The 27,299-nt window shown below is 41.5% G+C and overlaps 1 protein-coding gene across 1 annotated transcript; it reads right to left on the bottom strand.

Annotated features, from left to right (window-relative positions):
- Window positions 1-989: 989 nt before the first annotated feature.
- LOC310959621 (ubiquitin carboxyl-terminal hydrolase 22-like) lies at window positions 990-26,031 on the bottom strand. The gene is made up of 14 exons (XM_083931050.1): window positions 25,596-26,031; window positions 24,698-24,730; window positions 13,034-13,166; window positions 10,972-11,085; window positions 10,781-10,882; window positions 8,899-9,065; window positions 7,214-7,373; window positions 6,534-6,639; window positions 5,252-5,410; window positions 4,122-4,248; window positions 3,233-3,324; window positions 2,699-2,761; window positions 2,076-2,225; window positions 990-1,344 (listed from the first exon to the last, which is right to left on the bottom strand). Exons 1-14 carry the CDS (start codon window positions 25,713-25,715, stop codon window positions 1,302-1,304), a joined length of 1,569 nt encoding a protein of 522 aa, XP_083787176.1. The 5' UTR covers window positions 25,716-26,031; the 3' UTR covers window positions 990-1,301.
- Window positions 26,032-27,299: the final 1,268 nt, after the last annotated feature.

The following is a 27,299-nucleotide window of genomic DNA, read 5'->3' as shown; positions in this document are numbered from 1 at the left end:
GCAGGCCTTGAGGCGATTCTGAGGGAAATTTTTCACATATAAGATCATGAGAGCCAAGTCGCATGCAGTGTTGTTAAATGGGCTTTTTTTTTTTTTTGCACAGAGCTTTCAAGGTGTTCAATAAGGAGACCACAGCATTCTCACATATTATAGGACCTCATTTGGAGTTCATATATCGAGTCTTCTCTTCAGAATGCCATAAGAAACCCAAAGCTCACATTCATAATACAATTCATAAACAGCAAAAGGTGAGCCAATTTAACCATCACCATCATTATACCAACAATTCCACAAGAATGAAAGCATAATACGTCCAAAAACATTTCCAGTACCAGGGCAGCGAGGGACACATGACTGTACTGAAAATTTAAAAAAAAGACACTGAAGAGAACAGTTAACAAAAATATCATTGAGTTGCAAAAAAATAAATGAATATTCCCTGCCCTCAACCAGACTTAAAAATAAAACAATCAACACAGTAAATAATGGAACATGAGCACACTCAGGTCCAAATCTGCTTAGTTTCCATGGCAGCACATCCCCAGCAACTGGGAAAGGCAGCATCTCTAAGCTCTCCCATGTTTTTTTGTTTTTTGCTCTTAAAAAATAGATGTATACTAGATTCATACAGTATTTCATAACTAAATTCACAAATGATAAGAATCATAACCATACCTTAAAAAATGTTCTTGCAAAGTTCATAATGATTCTACGTTGATTCTAGTCCTTTTTTTGCATTCAGTCCCATATGCATATGACAGAAAACTGTCTTCCAACAAGTTTAAATGCTTGGTCAGTTTAAACAATAGCACCATGGGAGATACATGGAGGGTGGGTGGGTGGGTGTGGGTGTGTGTGTGTGTGTGTGTGTGTGTGTGTGTGTGTGTGTGGGGGGGGGGGGGGGGGGGGGTGTCAGAATACTGTAAGAAAAAAATCCAGATGTGCCCAATCAACATGACACTCAGACAGCCCCTGCAGCAGGTAGGGGAAGGGATGGAGATTGAGGGGTGTGGAGCCTCTTTCCCTCTGCCCAAATCTGGAACTCTTCCTCCTCCTTCTCTCCTCTTCATTCAGTTTTGTCAAGTAGATGCCAAGAAGTAGCTCAGTGCTTGTTGTTTTTTTTCTTTTGAAAGGTTGCATGATTTCACACGTCTTTTTATTTTTTGGCCTCCAGAGCTGGAGGAGCAGACTGGTAGTCAAAGAGTTTCAGGTAGGTTTGTGTATTTGTGTTTCATCCTGTCCCCAGTCCCTTGACTCTCTCATTAGAAGCAGTGGTTCTTCATGGTCGTTGGTCACAAGGACTACTCATACTCAAGGAACTGTTTATGGTAGAATAGGAGATACCTGAGGGGGGGGGGGGCAAAATGAAAAAAAAACATTTGATTCAGACTGTATACTGTTTAACATTTTTAGTACTGTTATAGGTCCTATATCATACTCATTTTCAGGTTCATACTTGTACTCTGTATTTCTACTAGAAGACCACATTATTTTTCTAATACTGTCTGTCTCCCTCTGTCTGAAATGCTCCATTTAGGCTCCAGTCTCAATCTGCTCTGATTGGTCAGCGTTTTCGGATCTGCATTTGCACTCTCGGCGTCTCTGCAGTCAGTGCAGCCGGGGAATGAATTTAACTGTACTTTCTACCTACATACAGTAGAGTTGTGACATCACAACCGTCCAAGTCTTGACGGCTCATTTAAAAAAGGCACAGTGTCTATGCATTTCTCTGAGAATTAGCGTTTTGATACAGTTTTTATACCACAACTTGACCTGCATAATAACAAAACCGACATGGGAATCTCACTTCTTACAATATCGTTGCTGTTGAGCGGAAACCTTGTTTGTCTAAAGGGATTTTTCAGAAATCTGAGGTTGCTGGCAGTCTGAGGATCCAATGGAGTTACAAGATTTAGTCACAAGCTCTTTTTAATAATTTTCATAAATCCTTATAAAACCCCCACACAGACTTAAAGACTGACCAATAGCAATGGTTTCTAAAGAAAAAGAAAAATGACAAAATATGGAGATACGAGGTTTCCGCCAGACCTTTAATTTCTTAATTCCATTCTTACCCTTCACTATCGAGTACATCCTTAATGCTGGCCTTGGTGATTATGGCATCATCACATTTGAACCACTGGTCCTTGTGCTGGCGGATGAAGCTGGTGTAGTGGCCGCTCTCTAATGTGCCTTGGTGGTTGACAACCGCAAACAAGGAATACCTGGGAAAAAAAGACAGACATGTGAATTTGTCTTTGTTCTGCTGTATGACCTTATTTAAACACAAGTATCTCATAAAGACCCATTATCCTTCCCATACATGGGTGCCTTCATTTGTCTTTAGCCACATACTGTTGCTGTTTCAGGTCTCTCTTGTATTAGAGGCCTCATCAAGAAGCTTCCAGCGTACCGACCCTTGTCTCTAATACAAACAACCTGTCAATGGTATGAAGACTGTAAATTCCCCCATAAATGTCCTGGAAAATGAAAGCTATTGTAACAGTCATGGATGAAGAAAACTAAGCAGCTTTTAATAGGCTTCAAATTGATTTCATTTAGGGAAGTCACAGCCGGATGCTTCAGGTCATTAGCATTTGCTGCTGTGCTAGAGGAGAAATTTCTACTATGACGTCAGTGTTGCTGTGAAGCGTCAGAATGTTAACAAATTAGTGTGCATGTTTACCAAGGTACTCACTTATTGTCGTTGTTTAATACATCAACCGACTGTTGATACTGCCCGTTCATTCTGCTCTCTTTACTGTGGGAGACAGATAAACAATAGCAATATATTTTTGAAAAAAAAAGAAAAAAATGTAAAACTGCATACATGTATTAACATGTTACACTGGCACATAAAGCCACTAGGTGGCAGAATTAGCCTATCTATGAAAACCGTTTTCTTCCATGCTTGGACCTCTAATGATCTTTCTGTCTCTGAAGAGAGCTGAATGGATGCTACAGCCAGGGGTGGGGCAATACTGCTACTGCATGCTGAACGGACATCAATATACAGTATATTTATAAGGAGCATTTAATAATTCTGTTTTGGTAAAGTTGCAGATGTGTGCAATCACTGAGTACACAGTATGTGTAGTGTATCGTATAGTAGAAGTAAAAACATTAAAACGTGATAAAACATTTAAAAATATTTCTATCTGGATGTGAGCACTGGTGTGACAAGATTCACAATATGGGTAGAAAAGCTATGGGGTACCAGGCAGAGGCCTACCTGGATGCCATGAAGGGCGTCATGTCCAACTCTAGGGGGAAGGAAACATATGTAGTGATCTTCCTCCGCAGTTTAGCAGAGTGCTCAAACCGCTGGAGATGGCCAGAGAGGGAGGATGAGAGAGGAGAGAGCAGAGAGGGGGAAGGGGCAAAAACATGGCGAGAGAGAGAGTGTGGGGGGAGGGGAGAGGACATATATTTAGAAGTAACAGGCATTATCATTACAACATACAAAACACAACACAGCTAAAGAAAAGAGTAAATGCATGTTTTTCAACCTGGCTATGACATTTGTAACAAGATAATAACAATTCTTGGATTGATCTTAGACAATCTTCTTGCAGAGTGTTCCAATGAATATCATAAATACGTTATGGGACCCCAATACTGTTACAATAAATAAAACATGGACAGCAGAGGACTGTACGAGTTATTTAAGTCATGGGTGTCCCGGGACACTGGGTGAACGGGTTACACAGCAGGCGGTAATGCACCAAAAACTGAATCAAATTATGAACGCCTACATACTGCAAAGTAAGCAATGTACTAGACAGCCAAGTCACTGCAAAATCTGAACTTTGCCTCCATTAGATGAAAGGCTGCATATACACACAGGGCAATATAAATATGTTTATATTGCAATATGTAAAGATGCATATATATATATATATATATATATATAAACTAAATTAATAAAATTAACAATTAAAAAAGATGATAATTTAAGCCACAGCACACAGTCCCTATTTAGACACTGCTGTATCTGCTGTTTTGGACAAAATTAGATGTGTGAATGATAAAAGCTCAATGTATTCTTAAATAATCAAATTGTCAGACAGTGACAGATAATGTAACAAGTGTTATTTGGCAGCACATTGTCATTGACTCACTTTGAGATGGAAACATGCTACGATGGGGAGCTTCTTCATTGTCAGCTGTTTGGTGGACTCCTGGTAACTGTGGCAACCGCCACACTTGATTTTGGCGCTGCTTCCTAGATGCTCAGGCCGCGTAAACCTGCAGAGGGATGGTTAGAATAAAAGAGAAGAGAGGGTGTGATAGAGCAGATAAGATGTGGGTAAACAAGAGACAGGAAGTAAAGACTGGGGGAGACGAGGAAGAAAACTATTATGTAATGCTCTTATGTTACAAAAAGCCTTAGTTAACCTGAAGATTTGAGGGCTTGTGCATCTAGCCTGCCAGCATAGTTTTGATGCAACCATTCTGTATGTCAACCAACCCCGAGCCCTGCTGGTAATGCCAACGCCTCTATCACCATGGCAACAGCACCAACCAGTACTGTACCTTTAAGATACTTGCTGCAGCAACTAGGGGTGTGTGAGGTGCTGCAGTAAGAAAAAAAAAAGTCAGAAGGAAAGGAGGCAAGAGAAAGCAAGGGGGAGGATGAGAGGAATGCAAGAGATAGAAAGTGAGGGGACTGGGGGAAAGGAGTTTGGGGGAGAGGGGAGGGAATGAAATAAGATAAGATAAGGAGAGGAGGAAAAGAAATTGCAAGAATGAAGAGGCAGTAGAGGAGATATGAGAGGTCACACCTGCTCTGCCAATCTGGTGATGGTGGAAGATCCAGGGATAACAGGGTTGTTGTGCCTGAGCACACACAATATGTGACCCCTCATACAAGTGGGGGGATAAAGGAAATTGATTTTAAGGTGAGACGATTGATACCCATGAATTTGGAGAGGTGACAGGGATACAGGAAATGAGCCTATTGAAAGAAAATAAGTAGAGTGGCAGTACCTCCGTTCCCTTCCAAATGTTAAAGTTTTAATACTATCAGTGTTAGTGTTCATCAGAACAGAGGAACATAGCTAGTAGAAGTACTGTACATTAAAGGCATCAGACCCTCTGTTTTTGCCATAAAATGTGTCCAATTTAGCACTATTCTACAACCTAGATGTGTGGGAATTTAGTTTAGTATAAATATATGATAAAAAAGGGAAAGAAAACCTGACAGGCAGAAAAAAAGACCATTGGTCTGGTATGAGTGGAGACGCTGTACCTTCGTAGGCAGTCTGTGAGAGTTGTGGACCCTGACAGGTGGCTCTCTCCGTTGACTGTGCTGCCATCCCCTCCTGGGCTGAGGGGCCAGAAAGGCGTGGATGAGCCAGGGAGATCCAGGCTGATGTCCCAGAATGGGTCTATCGTCGTGGAAACACCACTGGAAAAAAAAAGAAGAGAAGGAAGTTTGATTGTGAGGTTGAGTAAATAGTAAGCGGTTGTGTACGTTTGTCTGAGATTTATTACAGGCCATGATGAAAGGATGACACACACACACGCAAGCACGCAATTCTGATAAGGGAAGATTGAGTCTGTGAATGTGCATAATACACAAAGTCTTCTTCCAGTTCCATTTGCAATTAAATGAAGTGTTGCATCAGAGAAAATTGGTTTTACATAAGGAATTTGTATTATTACAGCCCAATGAGTGTGATGGACTGCAGCCCGAGCAAAATGGAGGCTTCCGGTGTAGAATGCATGCAGTGTATACAAGTATATACACATAGGGGATGGGCTGCCGCACATTATCACTGTTGATTAGATGAGTCATGGTGCTGTAACACCCAGCGGTGCCGGCAGGTGGCTATTTAGGCAAGTAAACATGCATTTATGATGGGTGACAGAGCAACCCTGCAGGAATATGCACCACTATTGTACCATTTTCTTCTGTTGCTTAAGGACTTACCCATAATTAATCTGTCATCAACTAGAAAGTTTAAGGATTACAGAGGGGTTCAATTTATGGCAGAGTGATACTCAAGAGTCAGACAGCCTTACTAGCTCAGCAGTCTCTCTTTTTACTGTGGAGGCAGGTAACATGGCACTGAGCTGAGCTCGGCTAGTCTGGGCGAGGTTCTTTGCAGTTCAGTGCAGCGTGTTAGTGTTAATATGACAGGACAGCTCTAGGGGGCAGGCAGGCAACGCTTGGGTTGCGCGACTGTCTAGACAACCCCCCTTTACAGCAGTTCTGCAGGGACCAGGCCTTTAAATAAGAGCAGAGGAGACGACACAGCCAGTTGTTCACCCACTCTGGGTGGACAGGAGGTGTCCACATGTATCATCCCAGCGGTGAGAGGAGACTACAGTATCAATGGATAACAACAATAGATGGATAATAGATGATGGATGAATGAGTGAATGTAGATAAAGCGAGAGGAGGGGTGTAGATGGTAATGTAATGCTCCATCAAAAATGAATGGACAGTAAACATCTCAGGTAGGAATTTATTTCAGTGACTATGCTTGTTAAAATCACAAACACACGAGAGAGACACCCATACTTACTGGCAAACTTGACATGTAACATCTGATTGCAGGCCCCCAGTGAAGATTTGGTCAATGATGCAGTTACAGTGGTTTGGATTGTTGGCCTTCTTCCCATTGTCATCTCCTGCAGACCACAAAGAGCACAAAGTATAAATAGACACAAAGATAACACCAACAACTTGTTTAGCACCTTTTGAAGGACTCCGTCTGGCCCTCTTCTCACTTTACCATTCCCCTGCAGCGGAGCCTCTCTGCCACTTCACAACTCTCTGGATTCTAGCTAATCGAAGCAAGCCTTTTTACTGCAGGCTGTGGGTGAGTCAGCCTGTCATTGCACTGCAGCAGGGCCTATTGACATTCCTCACACTGCTTGCTTCCTGTCCCTTTGGTACACACCATAGCCAGTCTCCTTCAGTATGCTTCCAGTGAAGTAAGGCATTGTGCTCAGCGGGTAGATCTAAGGTATAACTCCACATGTCGGATGAGTAGCAGTAGGTGGCCCAGACACACTCCTCTCAATCTCAACTGACATCGCTCTTTGTTGCGTTTCCCATTTAGTCCGACTTGAACAAGCTGCAATCCTGGCCTGACAGAAAATATTCAAGAACAAAATCTATAGTAAACCCCTCAACCTTAACTGGTCTTTTTAACTCTAAATACAGTATATGGGCATGACATTGATTTTTTGTATAGCTTACTGATGGTGTCCCCTTTGCAGTGCCTGTGTAGTACATCCAACGCTGCGATGAGGAACTCGTGGGCATCTTGCTGCTCGTAGCCTGCGAGGTGACGTGCATGAGTCCATACCAGGTGCAGCAGACGGAAGGGAATGTGGGGCGAACGGTGGCCCGAGTAGAACTGAGAGGAGGGAAGATTGAGAGTTGGTGTGGGTGAAGAGAAGTGGGCGGTTAGCCTATTTTTTCCAGGTGTTACTGGGTCCATTATATTTTATCCAATAGCTACATTGCTCACGGTCTATTATTGATACATATATATTTATATATTCTGATTTTTTTTTTGTCCTTGATTTTCAGACTCAGCAGGTAGTTTGTACAGGCCTCAAATTTGAATGAATTCCACTACATGCTGGCCAACAGCACTAGCTCTAATGACAACATATCCATAGTGTGTGAGAAGATAAAGAACTGGTGTGAAACCGTGAGCATTTGGGGCAAAAACTTCCATCTGTGAAGTGCTGTGGAGTCATTGCCATGGAAATTCGAATGAGTGACAACCCAGGCCAGGGTCAAGAGACGTGTGCAAGAAAGTAACAGAGCTGAAGGGAGCACAAGAGTTGCAAACACTACAATGAAGTTCCAGCCAGAGCTCATCAATGCCAGAGAGGGCTCTCATTTCTTGACACGTAAATGTCACACGCACACTTATTTTTTTATTATTCCCCACAGCTCTCTCGAATATCTGATTGAGCAGTGAGAAGGGGAAAACATGCCACGATGACGTCTCTTTTGAATCTTACAAACTATGCTCGTTTTTGCAGTTTGAAGGTGGTTGACAAACGAAAGATGCTACAAGAGGAGGGGGAAACATGCAAGAGAGAGTGGATGATCAAAGCGGGCCGTACCTCTCACCTTGACATCTAAAAAGCCATGTGTATGCGTGTGCATGTGTGTCCGCAGAGTCAGAAAACAGCTTTTGGTGACAATATGGAGGTGGCTTAAAAATGTTGGTAGAAGATGGAAGTAAGCAATAAATCAATTTTTTTTTTGTATGACCCAGAATTTTATGTCTTACTCAGAGCTGAACACTCAATCAATGTCTGCCTCCCTGAAAGATAGAGGTGAGTGATTACCTCCTTCAGGTATTATGTAGCCGAACGATGAAGCCGACAGAGGTGCGTGTGTGTGTGTGTGTGTATGACTCAACTCATTATAGCACCACTTGCCATCTGTGGGTCCATATATACTGGAAAATGAGAGGGTGTAACTAAAAAGCGAGGCAGTGTGGGAGCAAAGGCAGATATTACATAACGCCCAGTGCGGATGAGTTTGTTAGGTGTAAAATGCCAAACTTTTGTATAGAAGAGCTGAGATTAAGAGGCTATAAATGGCTGTGCAACATAATTCGCCTTGACTGACCAGGTTCAATAAAAGTATAATTGCATTCTGCTTATGGTTTGCATGTGGCTCTGTATATTCCTTTCAGGCAGGATTTTTCCCTCCTCTCTGCCTCTTCTGTGGGCTCGACAACAGAGCCCAAGAGTGACTCAGCCTTCTGCAGTGGGTTACACTGCGAGAGAACATTCAGTATTATATGGGTCTTAAAACTGAAATTATGGGTCATTTTTAACCCAAATCATAAATTGTTCTTTTCTTTGTTTGATTAAACATGTAACAAGTTCACACACACAAACTGTGCATCATACCTCTTGAAAAAGCTGTGACATCTCACACACAAGACAGGAGTTTGATTGCATCTCGCACTTGTGTCTGTCGGAGAGAAAGAAGTCTCGCAGCAGCGGTGTGTGTGTTAGGGCCTGAACAATACAGTTCATGAAACATGTGTTGCCCAGGTTTATTAAACCTCGTAAACCTGCAGGACAAGAAGAGACAAAGAAAAGTGTGAGAGCAACATGGCAACAAAGATTAAACATGACAGTGCTTCTGATTCAAAATGCTGACAACGAAGGAAATTTGAATCCTTACTGAGGACATGATATCGGTTTCTCTGGAATGACTGTTTAACTTTTTTATTAGAAAGCATCCAAATTAGAGAGCATGAGTGAAATGGTAGTCAAAAAAGAACAACACACTAATAGTAGAGATATTTTGATACTATTAAACAGTCAATCCAACGATCCTATCACATGCCTGGATTAATTCAGATTGAGCCAAGTGTGCTTTTTCATCTAGCCTGCAATGCTTATGAATTCATAGGCTGCAGCAAAATAAAGCTAGTCTGAAGCCTTAGCTGCTCTTTCCGGTGATTAACCTGACATTCACAGGCGAACATAAGAAGTCTGAATTTTGAGGAGAAATAATGCGATCAGTACTTCTACTAATTATGCGACTTTTAAAAGACGATTAATCAGTACTGAGTAATTAGTTACATTTTTGAGTAACAAGCCCAACACGGACTATGACACATTACACATGATAAAGCAAAAGTTAGGAATATTACTACGGTTCTATGAATCCCGGATGACCTTCATAGTCCCTCAGAATCTTAGTGGGCGAGAAGATTCTTTAGGAAATTATCTCGTGCAAGACTCAGGAAGTTGTACCTGAGCCAGGGGTCACCCAAGGTCACATGTGACTTTGCTGATACAAATACTCGACCTAGTTATCAGGACGGATGAAATGGAACGATCGATTATCATGCCCAATGCCGGATGTCGTATAGGTCCTGAACTGACATGAATAACTGGGTCGGGCTATAATCTGGCTAATATTGCGCTGTCTGAACTTGGTATTATGTTACCATGGACTGAATATCTTCGGGTTTTTTTTTTACTATTTTTTGACATTTTATAAGCCAAACTGTTAAGCTAAAAACAATTGGGATCTTAATCGATAATATAAATATTTGGTAGTTGTGACCCTGTATGGAACCACATACACACCTTAAAGCACGAACATCTCAATATGTCTGTATAGTTATTAAACAAAAAAGAAAAATTTGTTTGTCAAGAATATGGTGTTAGGTCAGCTCTGCCAGCAAAACTGTGTGTACCCTGGAGCAGACCCCAAAGCTATGAATGGATTCATTAAGAGTGAGAAAGTACAGCTGCCGGTGATGGCCAGCAGATCAGGTGAGAAACTACAAGGTCTTGGCGTGTAATCCAATTGAGCAAAGTTTAGTTCTGGAAGAGGGCGCTCAGTGAAAGCTTTTATACTTCAGAATGGCGCACACACACACACACACACGCAGACGCATGCACACACACACATGGCTACCAACCAAGCTCTTTAAAGATAGTGGGGAGAGGGAGAGATGAAATCAGCAAAAGCACATGTACAAAATCCGAGACGTAACACAGATAACAGGAAGAAAACAAAGCAATAGATCTTTTAGAGAACAGTAGTGAGAAAAAACAAGTTCTGGGGAGACAGACACAAATTCAGGCCTGCTCTGTGTGTGTGTGAATCTACAGGATTAGCGAGGGAACACTGTGTTCTGCCTCTTCAGTGCACTGCCTGCAGGGTCCTGTTGACCTTGGGTATCACACTTAAATGCAAGAGTGACCCTAAATACACTTGGGCGCGCACACACACACACAGACACACACACTGTGCAGTATTGCTTACCTATGGTACAGTTCGTAGTGATTTTCCTCCGCTTTGGATTGTGTCGTAATAACTCTAGCTCCCTCTTGGTTGGCTCCCATGTTGTATATTTCTCCCCTATGCCTGGAGATACAAAAGACCACAACTGTGACACCAGATCATTTTTTTAAAAAGCTGAATTACGTTCTCAGAGAGAAAACAAAATGCTCTACCTTGCAATTTCCAGGCTTTCCTCTGTTCTTCTTTGGCAATCTGCTCCATGTCTTTGTCGTATATGTAGTCTTGACACACAAAACAATATATTCCACCGTATAATAAGTCTATCGCTGGAAGCAGGAAGGAGAGAAAGAGAGATTGCACCGTAATTAAAAAAATTTGCACCACAGTAACATACATTGGATTTTATTTTATTGTCCAACCTGGCTGGACAAGTGCTTTCTCCGCCCTGCATTTTGCACTCACCCAAATATTTTTCCATCTCATTGCTTTGACTGAGCAATTATAAGAGATGTGAAGGGGAGTACAGATGGAATAGGTGTATATGTCTCCCACCCCCACCTGAGCTTTCAAATAACATACCATCCTCTTCCATTCTACTCCACGGCAACAATACCTCAGCTCTGTTGCCGTGACAACCTATTTTTAGCGTAACTGGACATTTTTCTGTTTTTGGTGCTACCCATACTGAGAAAGTGAGCTAACCCACATCATTTTATTGTCATAAACCTCACTGGTGGTGGTTATTGTCATCGTAGCGCCATGTTTTTTGTTTTGTTTTTATGTATGTGTTTCCCTATGTGTGAGATAAGAGATCATACAAAGAAATATACCATGCAGAGAAAAAATATTTGAATAGCATGAGCATTTTCCCATGTCATCTTTCTTCTCTCTGGGAAACCATGGCCACACTGAGTAACTGCGCCCTAAATAGGATGCTACTCTCTGGACTATAGAACCCCGATTAGGAGACACAGGTGGCTTTATGGAGAGAGGCAGAACAAAAGGAGCAGAAGATGTGAATGGTGTCCAGAGAATGAGGTAGCTAGAAATTAGAATTACCGCCTTGCAGGTGAATGCCTCTGTGAAACCGGTCAAGCTGCAGTTTACATCTTTGTCTGTCCAGACTAAATTAATATGCATATGAATATGTTGAGACATGATGAATGTATTTTTCACGTCAACACAGCAGCACAGAACATCTATACAATCACCAGTTTCAAGATTAGCGTCACTAATTCAGTATCAGTAGTTCACAAGAATGAGACGGACGGAGACAACCCAAAAACATAATGTCTCTGACCACGTCTGTCGCCAAAAAAAAAGGAGAGGAAAAGGTATGAGAGAAGTCCTGAGGAGTGAGGTTGTTAGGAAAAAGAGAATAAAATGGTTTAAAAAAAAAGGGGGGGTCCTTAGAAGGGAGCTTGCTATCTATCAGCCAGGGAGTTTGGATTAATTTGATTAGAGGTTGAGAAGAACAGAGCGCCTGTGTCAGAGAGGCTCCTGTGGAAAGCTCACAGGTAATTAACACTGTGGCCGTGCACTTGGGGTGGGTGTGTGTGTGTGTGTGTGTGTGTGTGTGTGTGTGTGTGTGTGTGTGTGTGTGTGTGTGTGTGTGTGTGTGTGTGTGTGTGTGTGTGTGTGTGTGTGTGTGTGTGTGTGTGTGTGTGTGTGTGTGTGTGTGTGTGTGTGTGTGTGTGTGTGTGTGTGTGTGTGTGTAAGAAATGCAAATCAATTAAAGCAATTCAGATATCTACCAAGCCACCCTACCATCTCCCGGTTTCCATATTTAGTTGTCCTCGGATCAGGGTAATATCAAAATCTTGCTGATTAGTGTCATTATCTTATTCAGCACATAAACTTAAAGCTAGGCTTTCTTGTAGCTGTTGATTAGCAATGTCTACCCCTCCCTCACTGCTTGTATGAAAGGGAGAGTAGGAACTTAAACCCATGACATTTGACTGGTTAAGGCGCTCCCACCAGAATGGTAATGTGCTGCGGTTAAAGTGAGGTTCAGCTCCCTGTCTGCTCAGAGGAAGAAGTTGCCTGAAGTAATGCTGTAATCCTTCACTGATAATAGCTGATGCGACAGTGGGCCACGGGGTGCATGTGAATTTGAGGACTGATGTAATGGAACTAGCCTTGGACAAAGGGGAGGACAACATCTTCATATCAACCTTTATTAACTATTATTTCTTTTGTGAGATTTCTTTTATACATAGAGAAAAACGTTAGACAATAAGATATTTTAAATAGCTGAATTAATGTGTGGCTTACCTAGATTGTGTCTCTTGTTTTTTGCGTGCTCGTGGATGTGTTTCTTCGTAAAACAGCCGAAAAAGACGCAGTAGAGACAAGAGTGGAGTCTGTTCAGGTGGGCACCACACATGTGACAGATACAGGACTTGGCCTAGAAAGGAAGAGCCACAGGAGAAAGGGGGTTGTTTAAAAACAAAAAAGGAGAGGACAGTTAGTGTGATGAGAAAATCCTCTGCAGCCAGACAGAAGACCTGTGCTACGCTGTATAACAGCATAGGCAGGTAGAGTGAAGCATCCTGTCAGCTGAATGAGATTTCTATCTTCCAGTCAGTCACAAAAACACTTCGTAGGACACGGTGCTTGAATTAAACCTTATATGAAGAGAGACTAAAGATTGCCGGGCCTGTTGACAAATTCAATGCAGTTGAATAACAACATATCTCCACACTGAATGTTTCGCTCTTTAACAAATGCAGGGCATGATGGGATTTATTGCTTGGCAGGCACACTGGAGAAGGCGAGCAGAATTTGTCTGGAGTACACACTAACAGCAGCTGGAGTGTGTGTAATTGGTCGACTACAGCACCCAGAGGTAGACAGAGAAATTGAACATTTGAATGCCAGACATCTTCGGCAAACCTGCAAAAAAATTAGGCCTGGGGGGATGCACAGGAGCACAGGTCTCTATCCTATGTACAATTCAGATTACCTTTGGTGGTTACACTGTATAAAAATGTAAAAGTGAGAAAGGGGAGCCCAGAGAAGGGTTTTTTTGGTCTACCCTGAATGGCCATGATCAACTCTGGGTAGGGAAATGCAGGCTATAAGGGAGCAAAAAGATTAATTGAATAATAAGACAGAAAGGACACAGTGAAGATGGTCGCAATTCCTGGCCAGAAATATGATACAGATGCTGTGTGAGTGCTGGCACACATGTCAATGAGTTTGAGGCTTATTAACTGCATTATAAATGCCTTAAAACCACAGCTGTCCAAGTGCTCTTACATCTAACACACACCCCCAATCCCTCTCTAACATGTTTCACTTTAAAAGCATCCAGCAACAGTCAAGCTAATAAGCTGCAACATACAGTAGAAGGCTGTATGCAGTCTGGAGCATTAATTGTGGTGGAGATGCATGAAGTGACAGTTTGAACTAGCATTTGGAAATGTGATAAGGTAGTATGAGCAATAATACCAATTCCACCTCACGTCTGACACTAAATATGTAGTATGCTAATTGAATTTCATATGCCATTATTTAAAAATATATAGTATGCGAGAAAAAAATATATATTTTATATATACCGTATAAAAAAAAACAATTTAATATTTTGTTCCTTATACAGGATATATATATATATATATATATATATATATATATATATATATATTTCTATATTCCTGCTATATTTATTAGCAGGGACCCTTAATGCTGTCACTTGGCAGTTCTGTTGGTAATGTGAGTGAAAGTACAACATGTAGTGTGCAAGCCTGCTTTGAGAGAGAGAAATTGAATAAGAGGAAATACAGAGTGATCTAATCAAAGCCTTTCAGGGTGCAGACCACACACATGAGTCGCCCACTCATAAAAGAGAAGACATAGGGAAAGTAGGTGTGTGGCAAAGGTGAAGAGAAGCAAAATGAGACAGAAACTATTAGCTGTAGGGATTTGCCAGTTTTCAGCTTCTGGTACAGTGTGTGAAACTAGCTTAAGAGAAAGACTCACACACACACCTTTCTCAAGGACATAAACTCAAGGGTCCTGAACAGTTTTGTCTGCCTATTGCCGTCTTTGACAAGAGGTACAGTATAACCCGATACAGTATGATTAACAATGAAGCGCAAAGTTGCAGAGAAATAAAAGAGGATGTGTCAGTCAGTTTTACTTCCTTTTCTATGATTGACACATAACAGAACAGTTTGTGTAATTTGAATTAATCTAAAACTAATATCCTACCACGTGTGTTGTATAATAGAGCAATGACTACCTTACTAAATAGTTCACAGGATGACTCAACCCTCAACATCCAAGGCCACAGCATTTTCAATGATAATTTTGACCACAGCAAATAGTGCGAACAGAGGATTTATAATGCAGTTCGAAGTAAATACAGTCAGTAAATTGAGGCCAATATTAGGATAACTTGACTATGCATAAATGCTTTGTGTTCCAATAAACTGTGTGCATTGCCAAATAAAGTTCTGTTTCTACCATTCATTCTTGTTCTCTAGTCAAGGCGTACATTTTTGTTTGAATATTACACAAACTGTATATTTATATGTATAACAATAACACTTACTGCTGCTCTGAATCTTTATCTTACAACAGCTTGTAGCTCTAGTCAACGGGTAACAACAAAAATACTGAAACAATCCATGATGTTTTTCACCACTATTGGTTCCTACTGCCTGAAGATTTTTTTTCCTTCTCTTCCAAAAAGGTGGCTTAATAAAATGAAAATTTATTTAAATATAAGATAAATATGTCCATCTATCGATGTCTCTCCTGTGTGATAAAAGACAAGTCTTAAACAACAAAAGAAATATTGCGATGGTAGGAATCTGTGTCTCTGCCAAACTTGGATAGCTTTAAATTGAGTCATATCATGGTAGGCTAGGGATATGGGTGCTACATGAACAGACATATGTTACTAGGCCTTGTCGCAGAGATAGGCCGCAAAACTCACACTCAGGTCTGTGTTTTGGGTGAGCATTAGTAGGGGTGGGCTGGATTGTGATGACATTGCAGTAGAGGGGATATACAGGGTTGCAGACACTAAGCTCTGTTTTTTTTCATATTGCTCTGTTTGCCAGCCTGCTCTGAATAGGTGTTCAAGAGAAGGGGTAGAGCCAAATCAGCGAGGGGTGCTTTTCCAAAAGGGACATATGGTGAGTGACAGGAAGGAATGTGTCCGTCACTTAAACTAACCACATGTGCAGTGGACCTTATGTCATTGATCTGTTACAAGAAAAGAAGAGCAATACAGTATAAATCTGTTTTAGTTCTCTCTATGCACCTATTCTACCTAATACCAAGTAAGTTTACACTTCACAACCTTCAAAGTTGCAGGTCGTTGTACTGTTCACACTACACAACTTGCTGTCTTGTAATCAGGAGTCTTGAAGTCATGGTTTTCACATTGCGTGACTGACTGGAGACAGGGAGTCATACACTATAAGATCTTTCACTAGGAGGAATCTCCAACGTCTGCAATGTCTGATCTCCAGACTATACAAGTGACAAGTGACATGTGAAATGACGCAATACCATGCATGGGACAGGATTTTGTGTCACTGTTCCATGTTGATTTGCCTCTGATCTGGGGCTTTTGTTGGGGTAGCTCCAAAAACTCTTGCCAAAAAAACTGGAAAATCAGAGCTTAACTGTAGTGTGAGCTACCCATAAACTGATGTTAATCCCTGCTCCAACTCCACTGCACCAGTCCAGGACACCAAGTCAAAAACAAGTAACTCTGCCAATGCCACGCCTTGCCATCCCCCTCACCCTCCTTTAGTGGGCAAAAAATCCATCTCTGCTCTTGCCCCCCCCTCTCAGCTTCTCTGTAGTCTCACCATGGTTCACAGGCTGTCGGCTCCTCAGTGTCAGCAGTCCTGCCTTTCTCTGCGCCCAGGGCTTTTAATGTTCTATTAGATCACCTATTGATCAGCCGCTGGCTCAGATGACTAGAACAAGTGTCGGACAGGTAGCAAGCTCCCATTCGTGCTGCGCTAGACTGCATCTCCCATCTGGGATGCGCTCTTTGAAGCAATTTAGGCTGGGCTCTGTATCCAGGGGAATCACCCACCAATGTACAAAGCTGCTGATTGATAGAAGAACAGATGCAGAAGGGCAGTATCTGGATGAATAGGTCCCCAATACATATTTAACATGAGGATAAGATAGCATCACATGATTTGTGTGTCTACTGAGTGGTCATCAGCTTACAATGACCCAGGTCCAACAACTACAGTTTCAAGCTGCATTTAAAAAATCTAAATAAAGTAACATCCATACTTGGTTTCTCCATCTCCTGCTGCATTCTTTCAATCTCACTGCATTATTCCTAACTCAGCATTTAGGTTAATGCATTCAAATAATCAAACAGAGCCAGTGATGTGATGAGCTGTAACTGAGGAGGAGAGAAATTACAACGATTATAATGTGGAAAAGGTTTGGCCCAACTGAGCACACTCCTGCTGCTGCAAAGAACAGACCAGGGAGGGGAGAGAGAGTCAATAGAGGGTAGAGAGCACAGCTATACTGTATGAGAGCAGTGACTCACCAAGCTGCCTCATACTCATAAGCCTGTGCATGCTTCTCTACACACACGCTGCTCATACATCAAAAAAATTAACAATGGCTGACATGAATACTGTACACTATAAATATGCATAAAAGCACACAGAATCTCTCCATAATATAAAGACATTGTTATACATTGGCTGCGAGTGCTTACATAGACCTTTCTGATTCTATAACTAATATGTACAAGGCTGGGGAAGGAAACTAATGGTGATGCTCCAGAACCGTGCTGCCGACTGACCCTGTGGGTCTGCACACTGTCAGTGCCTTGGCAGGATGATGTTGTTACCGCTCCCCCCTCACTTCCCACTATCCCCACATGACAATGCCTACCCTGCATTGTCATTGTCAATGCAGTCTCAGTTAGCAGCCCTAGGGGGACACACAATACGAATCTCACTCCATTCTCTTTCCACTTCCGCCCTCTATTAGCCCATTGTAACTTCTGTTGACAAAGACATGGTGTATGGTTTTTGTGTGAGAATGTATTCCCACCTCATCATAATGAATCTGACTTGCGAGAGATGAGGGATTGTTGGAGAGTGTAGTTTGGCCTCATACTGTCACACACTGCTATAAGGACATTATAGCTAAACCCTAAGTCCTAGCCTTTATGGAGACTAGCTTCTTGCCATCTCCAGGAAAAGAAATAAAACTAAATGAAATGTGGATGAGTGGAACTAAGCTGAAATACTCATGTTGGCGTAGCTTGGATGTCATGGTGAAAAAATGTAGACTGATACTTCTCAGGCGTGAGTAATTTTGGTTGGTGTGATAAAGGTTGGTTTGCACTACGTAGCATGAACCTACAGTGCCTTGAAAAAGTGTTCATACCCCTTGAACTTTTTCACATTTTTTCACTTGACAACCACAAACTTAAACGTATTTTATTGATATTGTATGTAATAGACCAACACAAAGTAACACATAATTGTGAAGTGAAACGAAAACGATACATGGTTTACAAAAATTTAAGCAAATAAAAATCTGAAAAGTGTGGTGTGCGTTTATCTCAAATCTCAGATGAAAAGTCAATTTATTTATTTTATCCCCATAGCACAACTCTGGATCGACAGAGCCAGGAAAATCTATGAGCACTGCCTACAGAAAAGAGGAACGGCTATTAGTGCACTGCAAAGTCTTTAAAAAAAGTGAGCATATCAAGCAGACCTAAGTAATAAATTATCCTGCAAGGGTCTAATGCCACAATCTTCCCCTTTTTCACAAGGACAGAGAACCATTTCCAGACAAAATGCCTCATCCCAAGAAAAGCTGTCACTTGGGCCCGAGGTTTTAACAATAGGGAATAATTGAGTGTCCACACTAGAAGAGATTGATTGCCTCTTGGTTTTGGGCTTGGCTGGCCCCTGGGGAGTGATTGACAGCTCATTAGCCAGATGGTGGTACTAAGGGAGGGCTGGACAGCCTCATTGGCTAGCTCTGGCCATGATCAGCATGCTTTGTAGAGGAGATGTCTTTTCAGAGTCTGTTGGACAGTCAAATAAGAAGTATGGTCTCTACTTAAAGGGAGGGCAAACATTAGAAATGGTCAGACGGAGAGATGGAACAGAAAATCAGCCCAAGAGAACTCGTCTAGCAAGGAAGGGCTGAAAGGAGAGCAGGAGCTTACACAGAGAGCAGCTTAATCAAAATGCAAAGTCATGCTTGTCCTCAGGCACATACATTTTCAAATTTAAGACTAACCCTTGCTAAGCCATATACATGGTCACTGCATATACTACACTTGAGATCAAAATTGGAGAACAAATGATGAATAAATGATTTATTCTGAAATACTCTTATTTTTTTAAAGTTCAGAATTTGATAGAATATCCGCTGTGGTTATACCACTGCTGTATAAGCATTTTTATTTTTAGATAACCAAGGCAAAACAAAAATAAAAATTCTAATTTTGTGTAATAACAGTGATCAAAATTAGAGAACAGTAACCTTTGTGACAGAAGAGAAGATTTCAAGATGTTTGTGTTTTCTTAGGGCTATAGGATACTATAGGAGGCCTAACTCCTGCTGCAGAAAACGTCCCCCAAACATGACATGACATTGCTCAGTTCAATGTATTTGGCTCTGATGGGATTCTGAACAATAAAAAAATAACAGTATTTAGAATGAATCAAGTATTTATAATTTGTGCTCTAATTTTGATCTTCAGTGTATATCAAGCTACAATACCTAAAAAAATGCTACTTTTTTGTTTATATTTATATAGTTTAATAGTTTTAATAGTTTCATTTATTTTCCATGAGTCATCTCTCCATTACTGAAGACAACATTTAACAGTCAATTAACAGGCTCATGCAGCATCCCACCCTTCTTTATCACCAATTTCACTTGTGCCTGTTAGTGTATCTTATTGACCAGGATTACTCCCTAGTGGAAGATAGGTAATGCATAGTAGGGGCGTACTCACACTGTCCTTCCGTACCGTGCCCAAACAGGTTTCACAGGTAAAGTCTAGTTCGTTTGACTAGTGTGAGTGCAACCGTACTGCGCCTAGTTGCGGCACGCTTGCCGGCCACGGAGCGTTTGGGAGAGGTGGGCTTTTGTAAAGCACGTTTGCACATGTACGAGCACGAGGCCTACAGTGGTTCTGACGTCATTTTATGTGCACCTGTTCGGACATAGAAAAAAAAAAAAGGACGGACGATGCGCGGAGGCCCAGGCAGTGTGAGTACAAACGGGCCTGGCCCGCGGGGGGAGTGGGAGGGGGGGACAAGTACCCTAAAGCACGGGGCACGATACGGACGGACAGTGTGAGTGCGCCCTACGAGACCAGACTCTCAGTCAATGGCAGTTTCCTTCAGCCTCTCTGACCTCAAATAAAACAGCAAGGATGAAAGCACTGTGGCAGAGCACATCCAGCAGTTAGTACAATGACAAAGGCTTCAAGTACATTATAGCGACGATACATAATATTGAAAAGGGTTGCTGAATATCTATGGACGGCTGGATTCTTTGAGGCTGAAAAATTGGGGAGGTAATATCATGTGGAAGGGATACCACAAGGGGACACACTACTGGGCCCATTACTGTAGAAGGAGGTTACAGACCTTGTGCCATTTGTTTAGTCTGAGTCACTAAGCAAGGGCCATGGTGACTGATGGAATGAAAGCCACATTAGATTAGCATTGAAGAAATAAGGCTGGAAGGGGGCCAGAAACCAACGCCTGACATCACCAAACCCAATGAGGCAGAGGCTTGAATGAAAAGGACAGGATGGGATGATTAGAGGCTTTTCCAAGAATTTCAAAGGATCCAAACATTCAAATGAAAACCTATTTGGTGTGGCAGTTAACAATACCGTGTATATTTCGTGAAATCTTTAAATACTACAGTATTATAGTTATCAAAAGATAAACAATACACGCACACTGCAAAAAAATTAACGGAATAATCAAGAGGCAATGACAATTTTGGGCTGCTGGACTAGGTTTGCAGTTAGAAAAAAAAAGCAAAAGCAAGGAAAAGGAAGAAAAAGCGTGGGAGTTAGCGCAGAAAAGGAACAAGAAAGGGCTATGAAGGAGCTGGAGGAATAGATCCTGATGCTACAAACGTATGCTGATGAGTCAGACAGCAGGCCTGTGATGTGATGGAGACTGATCTGAGAAAGAGATCTGCTCACAGCACGGGAATCAGCCACTCTATGGGATTGGCTGTGCCTCAGTGCATTGTGTGGTTGTGTGTGCGTGTTTGCATGTGAAGTGAAAGGAAGTGAAATAGCAGAAGGGAGAGAAGAGTGACAGAAGGAAGTAAATGTGTCATCCTTGAAATTATATCCCTTTTCCTACCTCTGAAATTCCCAGCAACATCTAGCAAACCATTTCTCTCTCATCTTCCTTCATCACAAGCAGAAAGCTTGGGGAAGGGGGGGTGTATGGTTCCTCTGATCATATAGGATTTATCAAAACTAGAAGATAAAAAAAAAAGTTGACTTCAGTCAGCTCTCTAATCACGACCCTTACCCTTTAATCACAGTGACAGCACATTCTTCAAAGAAGTTATGGCAGTAAAATTCCACCAACCCCACCCATCCGGATTTCATCTCATCTAATTTCTACTCAACCTAAGATAATTGCTCGGATTTACCTGCATAGTAGCAGTGGTTTAGTAGACATAACCTCCTCTTATAGATAGTAAGTAGTCTATTTTGCTGGAAGAGCAACCAACAAAATAAATGACCATGACCTTCATGAATACTCACACTATCCCCCCACTACCATAGGCCATTCAGAAACTATAAATTATGAATATGACCGGAGTTGGGCCTAAACAGGAATGAATTCAACTGTTAGAAGCCAAGGGCAGCCTTCTATCTCAGAGCTATGATGACATCCTTCTGTGCAAGTCTTCTTAATGGCACATGCCAACCTGAATCTCAATTAAGAGAGGAAAAGACAAGAAATCTGTGCAGACAAAGGCTCATGTGCCATACTGAAACAATCGCTGACTAGACTCTCTACACAACACAAAGTACACTCACAACACAATAATGACACATTCAGAGACAGGAATCCAAGTAAGATGGCCAGAAAGATAGAAGGAGAAGTACAACAAGACAGTAGTTCCTCCTCTCTGCAATGGAGCCATTTTTTTATATGACACAAACTGACAGTCTACTGTGGGGGTAGGCCCTCTGGCAATATGACATGTAGCACACCTTGACCACAATACAATGAAGCACAGATGCACAAAGGAAAAATCAACATAAGATTAAATGTCCATTATTACCGAAGAGAAAACACTTAACATACACTCATCTCACTTAGTGGGGCATCTTTAATACAATGCTCAATCTGCATTTATTTTTGCATTATGTCACATACAGTTGTAAAAGTATTCCAGAGTAGTAAAAGAATAGAGGCATATTTACACACATCAGGAGTTTACAACAATATCAAATTTGGCACCAAGTTACGTATATCCATAACTTATAGCTAACATTTTTGTTCCAGTTCCATTGTACACACTCTCATACACTGTGTTAGTGTTAACCCTTATGCACATCCTAAGCTAATGGGGCATTTTATCTAGGACTAACACGCCAAAATATTAATTATTAATTTATGTTTCCTAATTAAAGATAGCAGATTCCAAGCCACACTGGGTTGTGATGTCAACTCTGTAATCGCCTATCTCTCTCACTAATTCTGCTGTTTGTTACCCATGCTGGTTTTAGATGCAGAGCAGGTGACAGATTCTCCACTAATGTTCCTGCACATTGCCTGGGAATTGATTCTAGCTTGAGGCAGAGAGAATGACAGCTTGCAGGGAGGCTGCTGAGGACAGAATACAGGAAAATGAAAAAAGAAAGGAGAAAAAAGGATGTGAAAAAGCAATTCAGGATAAAATTTAATGAAACCAAGTCTGAATACAATGTCAAAACGCATCTTTTCTATCTCTCAGTATCTGAATGGCAATGCCTTTCAACTTCCCTCTATGCAGAATGTGTCTCCTTTGCTACACTGCTTGTCGACAAATATATATATATATACATATATAAAATGATACGGTATGGAAATGACAGAGCTAGACTGGCTACACCCACTACAGTCTGTTGATTGGACGACAGAAAATCACTCCTTGCAACAACAGCAGATACCTCCTGTGGTCGTTGTTGTCGCACTGATATGATGTCACGCTACTTATCTCGCTGACGCAGCTGTTAGCATTTTACCTACACCCCGCCCATCCACTGAGGGTGCAGTTGGCAAAGGTTACGCTCACTTTGCCATTCCAAACCATACTGTACCGAACTGACCTGCACCACACAGTGGAAACAAAGCTTTAGTCTTCTAGCTCATAATTCAGAGCTGAACAGAATGAAAGACCACCTCAACTCAGGAGAGAGTGTGTGTACCACTGGAGCAGTACTACACCTGCTCTACATGACAGAATGGTTAAGTGGTACAAACCTCAGTGAAGGGGGTGTGAGACAAGATTACTACTGCTGTATAGACATGCTGGAGTACAATTAGGCAGTAGAGAGAACATTTCATTCACTTTCTCACTGTATCAGTCACCGGTACCATCAGTGTCTAGGTCCAGATGGGCAGAGCAGAACCACTGGGTACACACCGTAACAGATGTTAGACAGCTGTTAAAGCTAAAATGAAGTCTCTATTAAGAAAAACTGACTTTTAATGCCATTTGTCAATCAACATTAATTGTAAATGTGTATTTTTCAGAAAATGGAGAAAATATATACACAGCTGCATTTGTAATATAAATGAATAAACAGAGGCTTGCCATTCCCTTTCACTTACTTTACAGTCCAAAATATATCTGTAAAAGTTATTATACATCTAAAATGTCACCATTAGCTACAGTACTGGTAATACACAGAAATGTTTTAATGCCTATTAAGTTCTGTAAGATTTAAGCTTTCAAGTGTACATTAACCTTTCACAACACCTAAACACAATCTGAATAGTTTTGATGCAAAACTTTAGTTTGATTGTCCTCTAACCTTGTACACTATGACAGCTAGCAGGATTTAAACCTGGAACACTGGTATTCGTGCAGCATGCCACCACGTACGGGACACAAGGGATAGATGTTTCAACATAGTCCTAAAATAGTCTGAGTTTCTCTCAAAATGGCAGTTTTCGTCCGAGGTAAATATAAGGAGAAAAGTGGTGGGTGGTTGGTTGCTGCTGAAGCACTGGTTGTGGTGCAGGTCATCTTGGCATAAAAGGTAAAAGGTATACCAGTGATGAGGCTAAGGCAGTGAGGCATACAAAACTGGTATAGAAACAGTTCTCCCAAAAGTAAGCAACAGGCCAGGTTTGCGACAGCTCAACACACCTACGGGGTTGGCCAGAACATTGTGAATTGGTACGTCTAATTTTCGTAACTGACTGGCCGCGCTCCTGTTGATTACATCGGTTAGGTAGAATGTGAGAAAGAAACCAGACAGTCAACCATAACATCAAATGCTGTTATTATCTGACAACCTTTAGGACATTTTCCGATGCTCTCTAGCAATTTTTAATTCTGATGTTTATCAGACTCAAACCCAAACCATGCCACTACAACATTGTATAAACAAGAGGGTCATCGTCCATTTTGCACTAGCTATTTGCTTCAACATGCCTGCAATGTATTTGACCTATGCTTTTGGCTGCTCTGCTCATAGTCCACTCTCCAACCCCATAATCTCACTGGCTGTTACTGTGCATCACAGCAGATACAAGGACGGGGGCTGAATTCTTCCGCTACGTAGGTTTACATCTGATATTCAGTCCATCAAATGTAAAGGCACCCAGGCACAAAGATAGGTGAGCAAGAGGAGAGAAAGCAAGCTAGCTCGTGAACTACAGTATGTCTTTGAAGATGAGGAGGGGATAAGCATCAACTCACCAGCTCTGTCCATCCTGCATCACTCTGAAGTACCTATTTTATCACAACGACATAAAAATGTATGACATATATAAGCATGGATTTTTTTGCAACAGTCAAGCAAACTACAAATGTTGTTTATCCACAGTAAAAATTGAAGATGCTAGGTTTTACAAAATGACGATGGCACAAAAAACAAGTTTATGTTGACAAAAAAAGAGAAGAGAAATGGTGGGAAAGTGAAAGAAACTGCAACACATTCTAATGATGACATCACATTGTAGAGAGCTATTCAGAGCTGTGTAGGCCGAGCAGGTGTGGGGATAAGCCCAAAAAGAAATGGGCAATGAAGTAATCAGCTGACGTCCCTGCATCCAAACTCGTGAGTCAATGAGCAGTGCAGAAAAAAAAAAAACACTGACCTGGGATGCCCAGAGGAGAGAACCGCTAATCTGTGAACCCAATGTGTGCGTGTGTGGAGACACAATGGGTATATTTGGTGTGGCAACGTTAGCCCCATGGCCACAACTCTCCTCTCACCCCAAGTTTAGCCCATGCAGCTAACTGCTAAGATAACCTAACAGACTGGCTCACGACAAAAGGGGTTGAGTAAACATTGCTTGAGCTAATTGAGAGCAATGCCGTTGAGATAGCAAAGAAGCAAAAGTCTCCGAAGCTCACCAAAAGCAGTCTTGCTAGCTAACTTACCGGTGATAACCTAGCTGGCTATCCCCCTAGTACTAGCAACATTCCTGTTGCAAGAGGGTTTCACCAACACCTTCATTTTGCTCAACCCGTTCAATGTGTGGGCTTCATGTGGGACGTCATTTGCACTTCACTTCTGTGTCTGTCCGCACCACATTTAAAATCATCTCACTTGTGTTTCTGAAGCTAACAGTTGCAGTTCCTGTGTTTTTACCTTGCGTCTCCTGGTCTCAGCAGTGCCACTCCAAACAAAGCATTGGTATATGACTCGAAGGTTTTGTTTCCAATTATCCACCTTATAACCGTTCACATGGGAGCACCCGGCCGGACTCATGACAGACAAAACATTCAGTTTTGGGTTGTTAGGTGACAATGAAAAGTCTCCTTGGATTATTCACTTAGCTAGCTATCTTAGCTAGCACGAAGTGTTTGTCCAGAAATGGTTTCCGTTTTTGAAATGGGACAATCGATGTTAGTATCCGAAATGCTCCACGGGCATCTGAAAACACGGCCTTACATTAACTAGTTACACATCTGGTCATGTAGTCTATCTAACGGAATTATCACTTCAATAAAAAAAAATGCTGCTCCCTTTTGCTGTTTTGACAGTTGCCTTTTTCCTTTAACGTTAGCTCCACTTCCACTCTCACGATTAGTTAGCTTTCTTTCTCTAGTTAGCCTGCTAACGCTCAACTACAGCTTCACAATGCCCGCCCAGCGTACACCGTGATTTGCCGACACAAAGACGTTACGTCACTACGTTGGTTTTTAGAGCACGTTGGGTGCGATAGGTTTTGGACCCAGTGTGTTCCGTATGGATGCAGGTTTTTTTTACATTTACTTAAATTTATTTAAAAAAAAAAAATTGTATCATACTTTGCAAAAAAAGTAAGTAATTTTTCCGTCACTGAGCATCGAAATCGTACGTTTTGATGACAATGGGTTCTTTTTTTTTTTTTTAAATAAACCATAGGATGCATCGATGACTTTGCTTTAACAATTACACCACCCATTAAAGGCAGTCTGGAATCTAAAACCGATCCCAAAATGTACAACAACGTTAGGTGCAAAGTTGTCCTTTTTCTGAAATTGTTGGTATTGACTTTGTCAGATGTTTCATGTTTCATTGCATGTGATAGTCACTCATGACGTTAGGTCTATGCAGGAGTGTAAATTAATGATTTTAGCTTAGTTGAGTGTGTGGCACAATGGTGTGACATTGAAAGTAAATATTTTAATCCGAACATCAGCAAAGGTCCTGTACTTATTTATAATAGTAAACGTGCAACCCCTTTTGTATAATCAATTAAAGCCTACCATCTAGTGGCTATATGATGCAACCTACAGTATGTATAGTAAGCATACTGATTAAAAGTACACAAGACTCAACTGAACCATGGTCCTATTCTTGTTTATGCATGGGGTCATGCAGTCTATGGGAATTCAATTTTGACAGACATCAAGGCAAAACCCTGGCACAGGGCTGATTCTGCTGGATGCCAACAAGCTCATATCAACAGTTGGAAATGATACAGGCCCACAGTCCTGACTAACTCAATTTGGCCAGAATTGTTTTGTTTTTTATGTAAGAATTTACATTCTCACTTAACACATAGTTCCCCAATGGAGATGTGCCGAGGTTTACAATTACTCACTTTTGCCTGGGTTGTATTATGGTCAGGGGGCTATGTATTCAAGTGGGAAGATTAAATGACTTGTGCATGTAATGCTGTCCCTGTAGAAGCCTCATATCATCCCTTTGGCTAATAGTGGGGAAGGTGGTGGAGATAGTTGCTGCTCAATGGACTAGATCTGCATCTTAGAGGAAGGTAACCAATTACTGGCCAAAGTTTATTCTTTACTTTCTTCATAGGTGTACCCAAACGCCATCTCAACTTCATACTACCACCATTGTATA

Source organism: Echiichthys vipera (assembly GCF_963691815.1).
Source record: "Echiichthys vipera genome assembly, chromosome: 17".
NCBI lineage: Eukaryota > Metazoa > Chordata > Actinopteri > Perciformes > Trachinidae > Echiichthys > Echiichthys vipera.
This window is presented reverse-complemented; position numbering and strand designations above follow the sequence as displayed.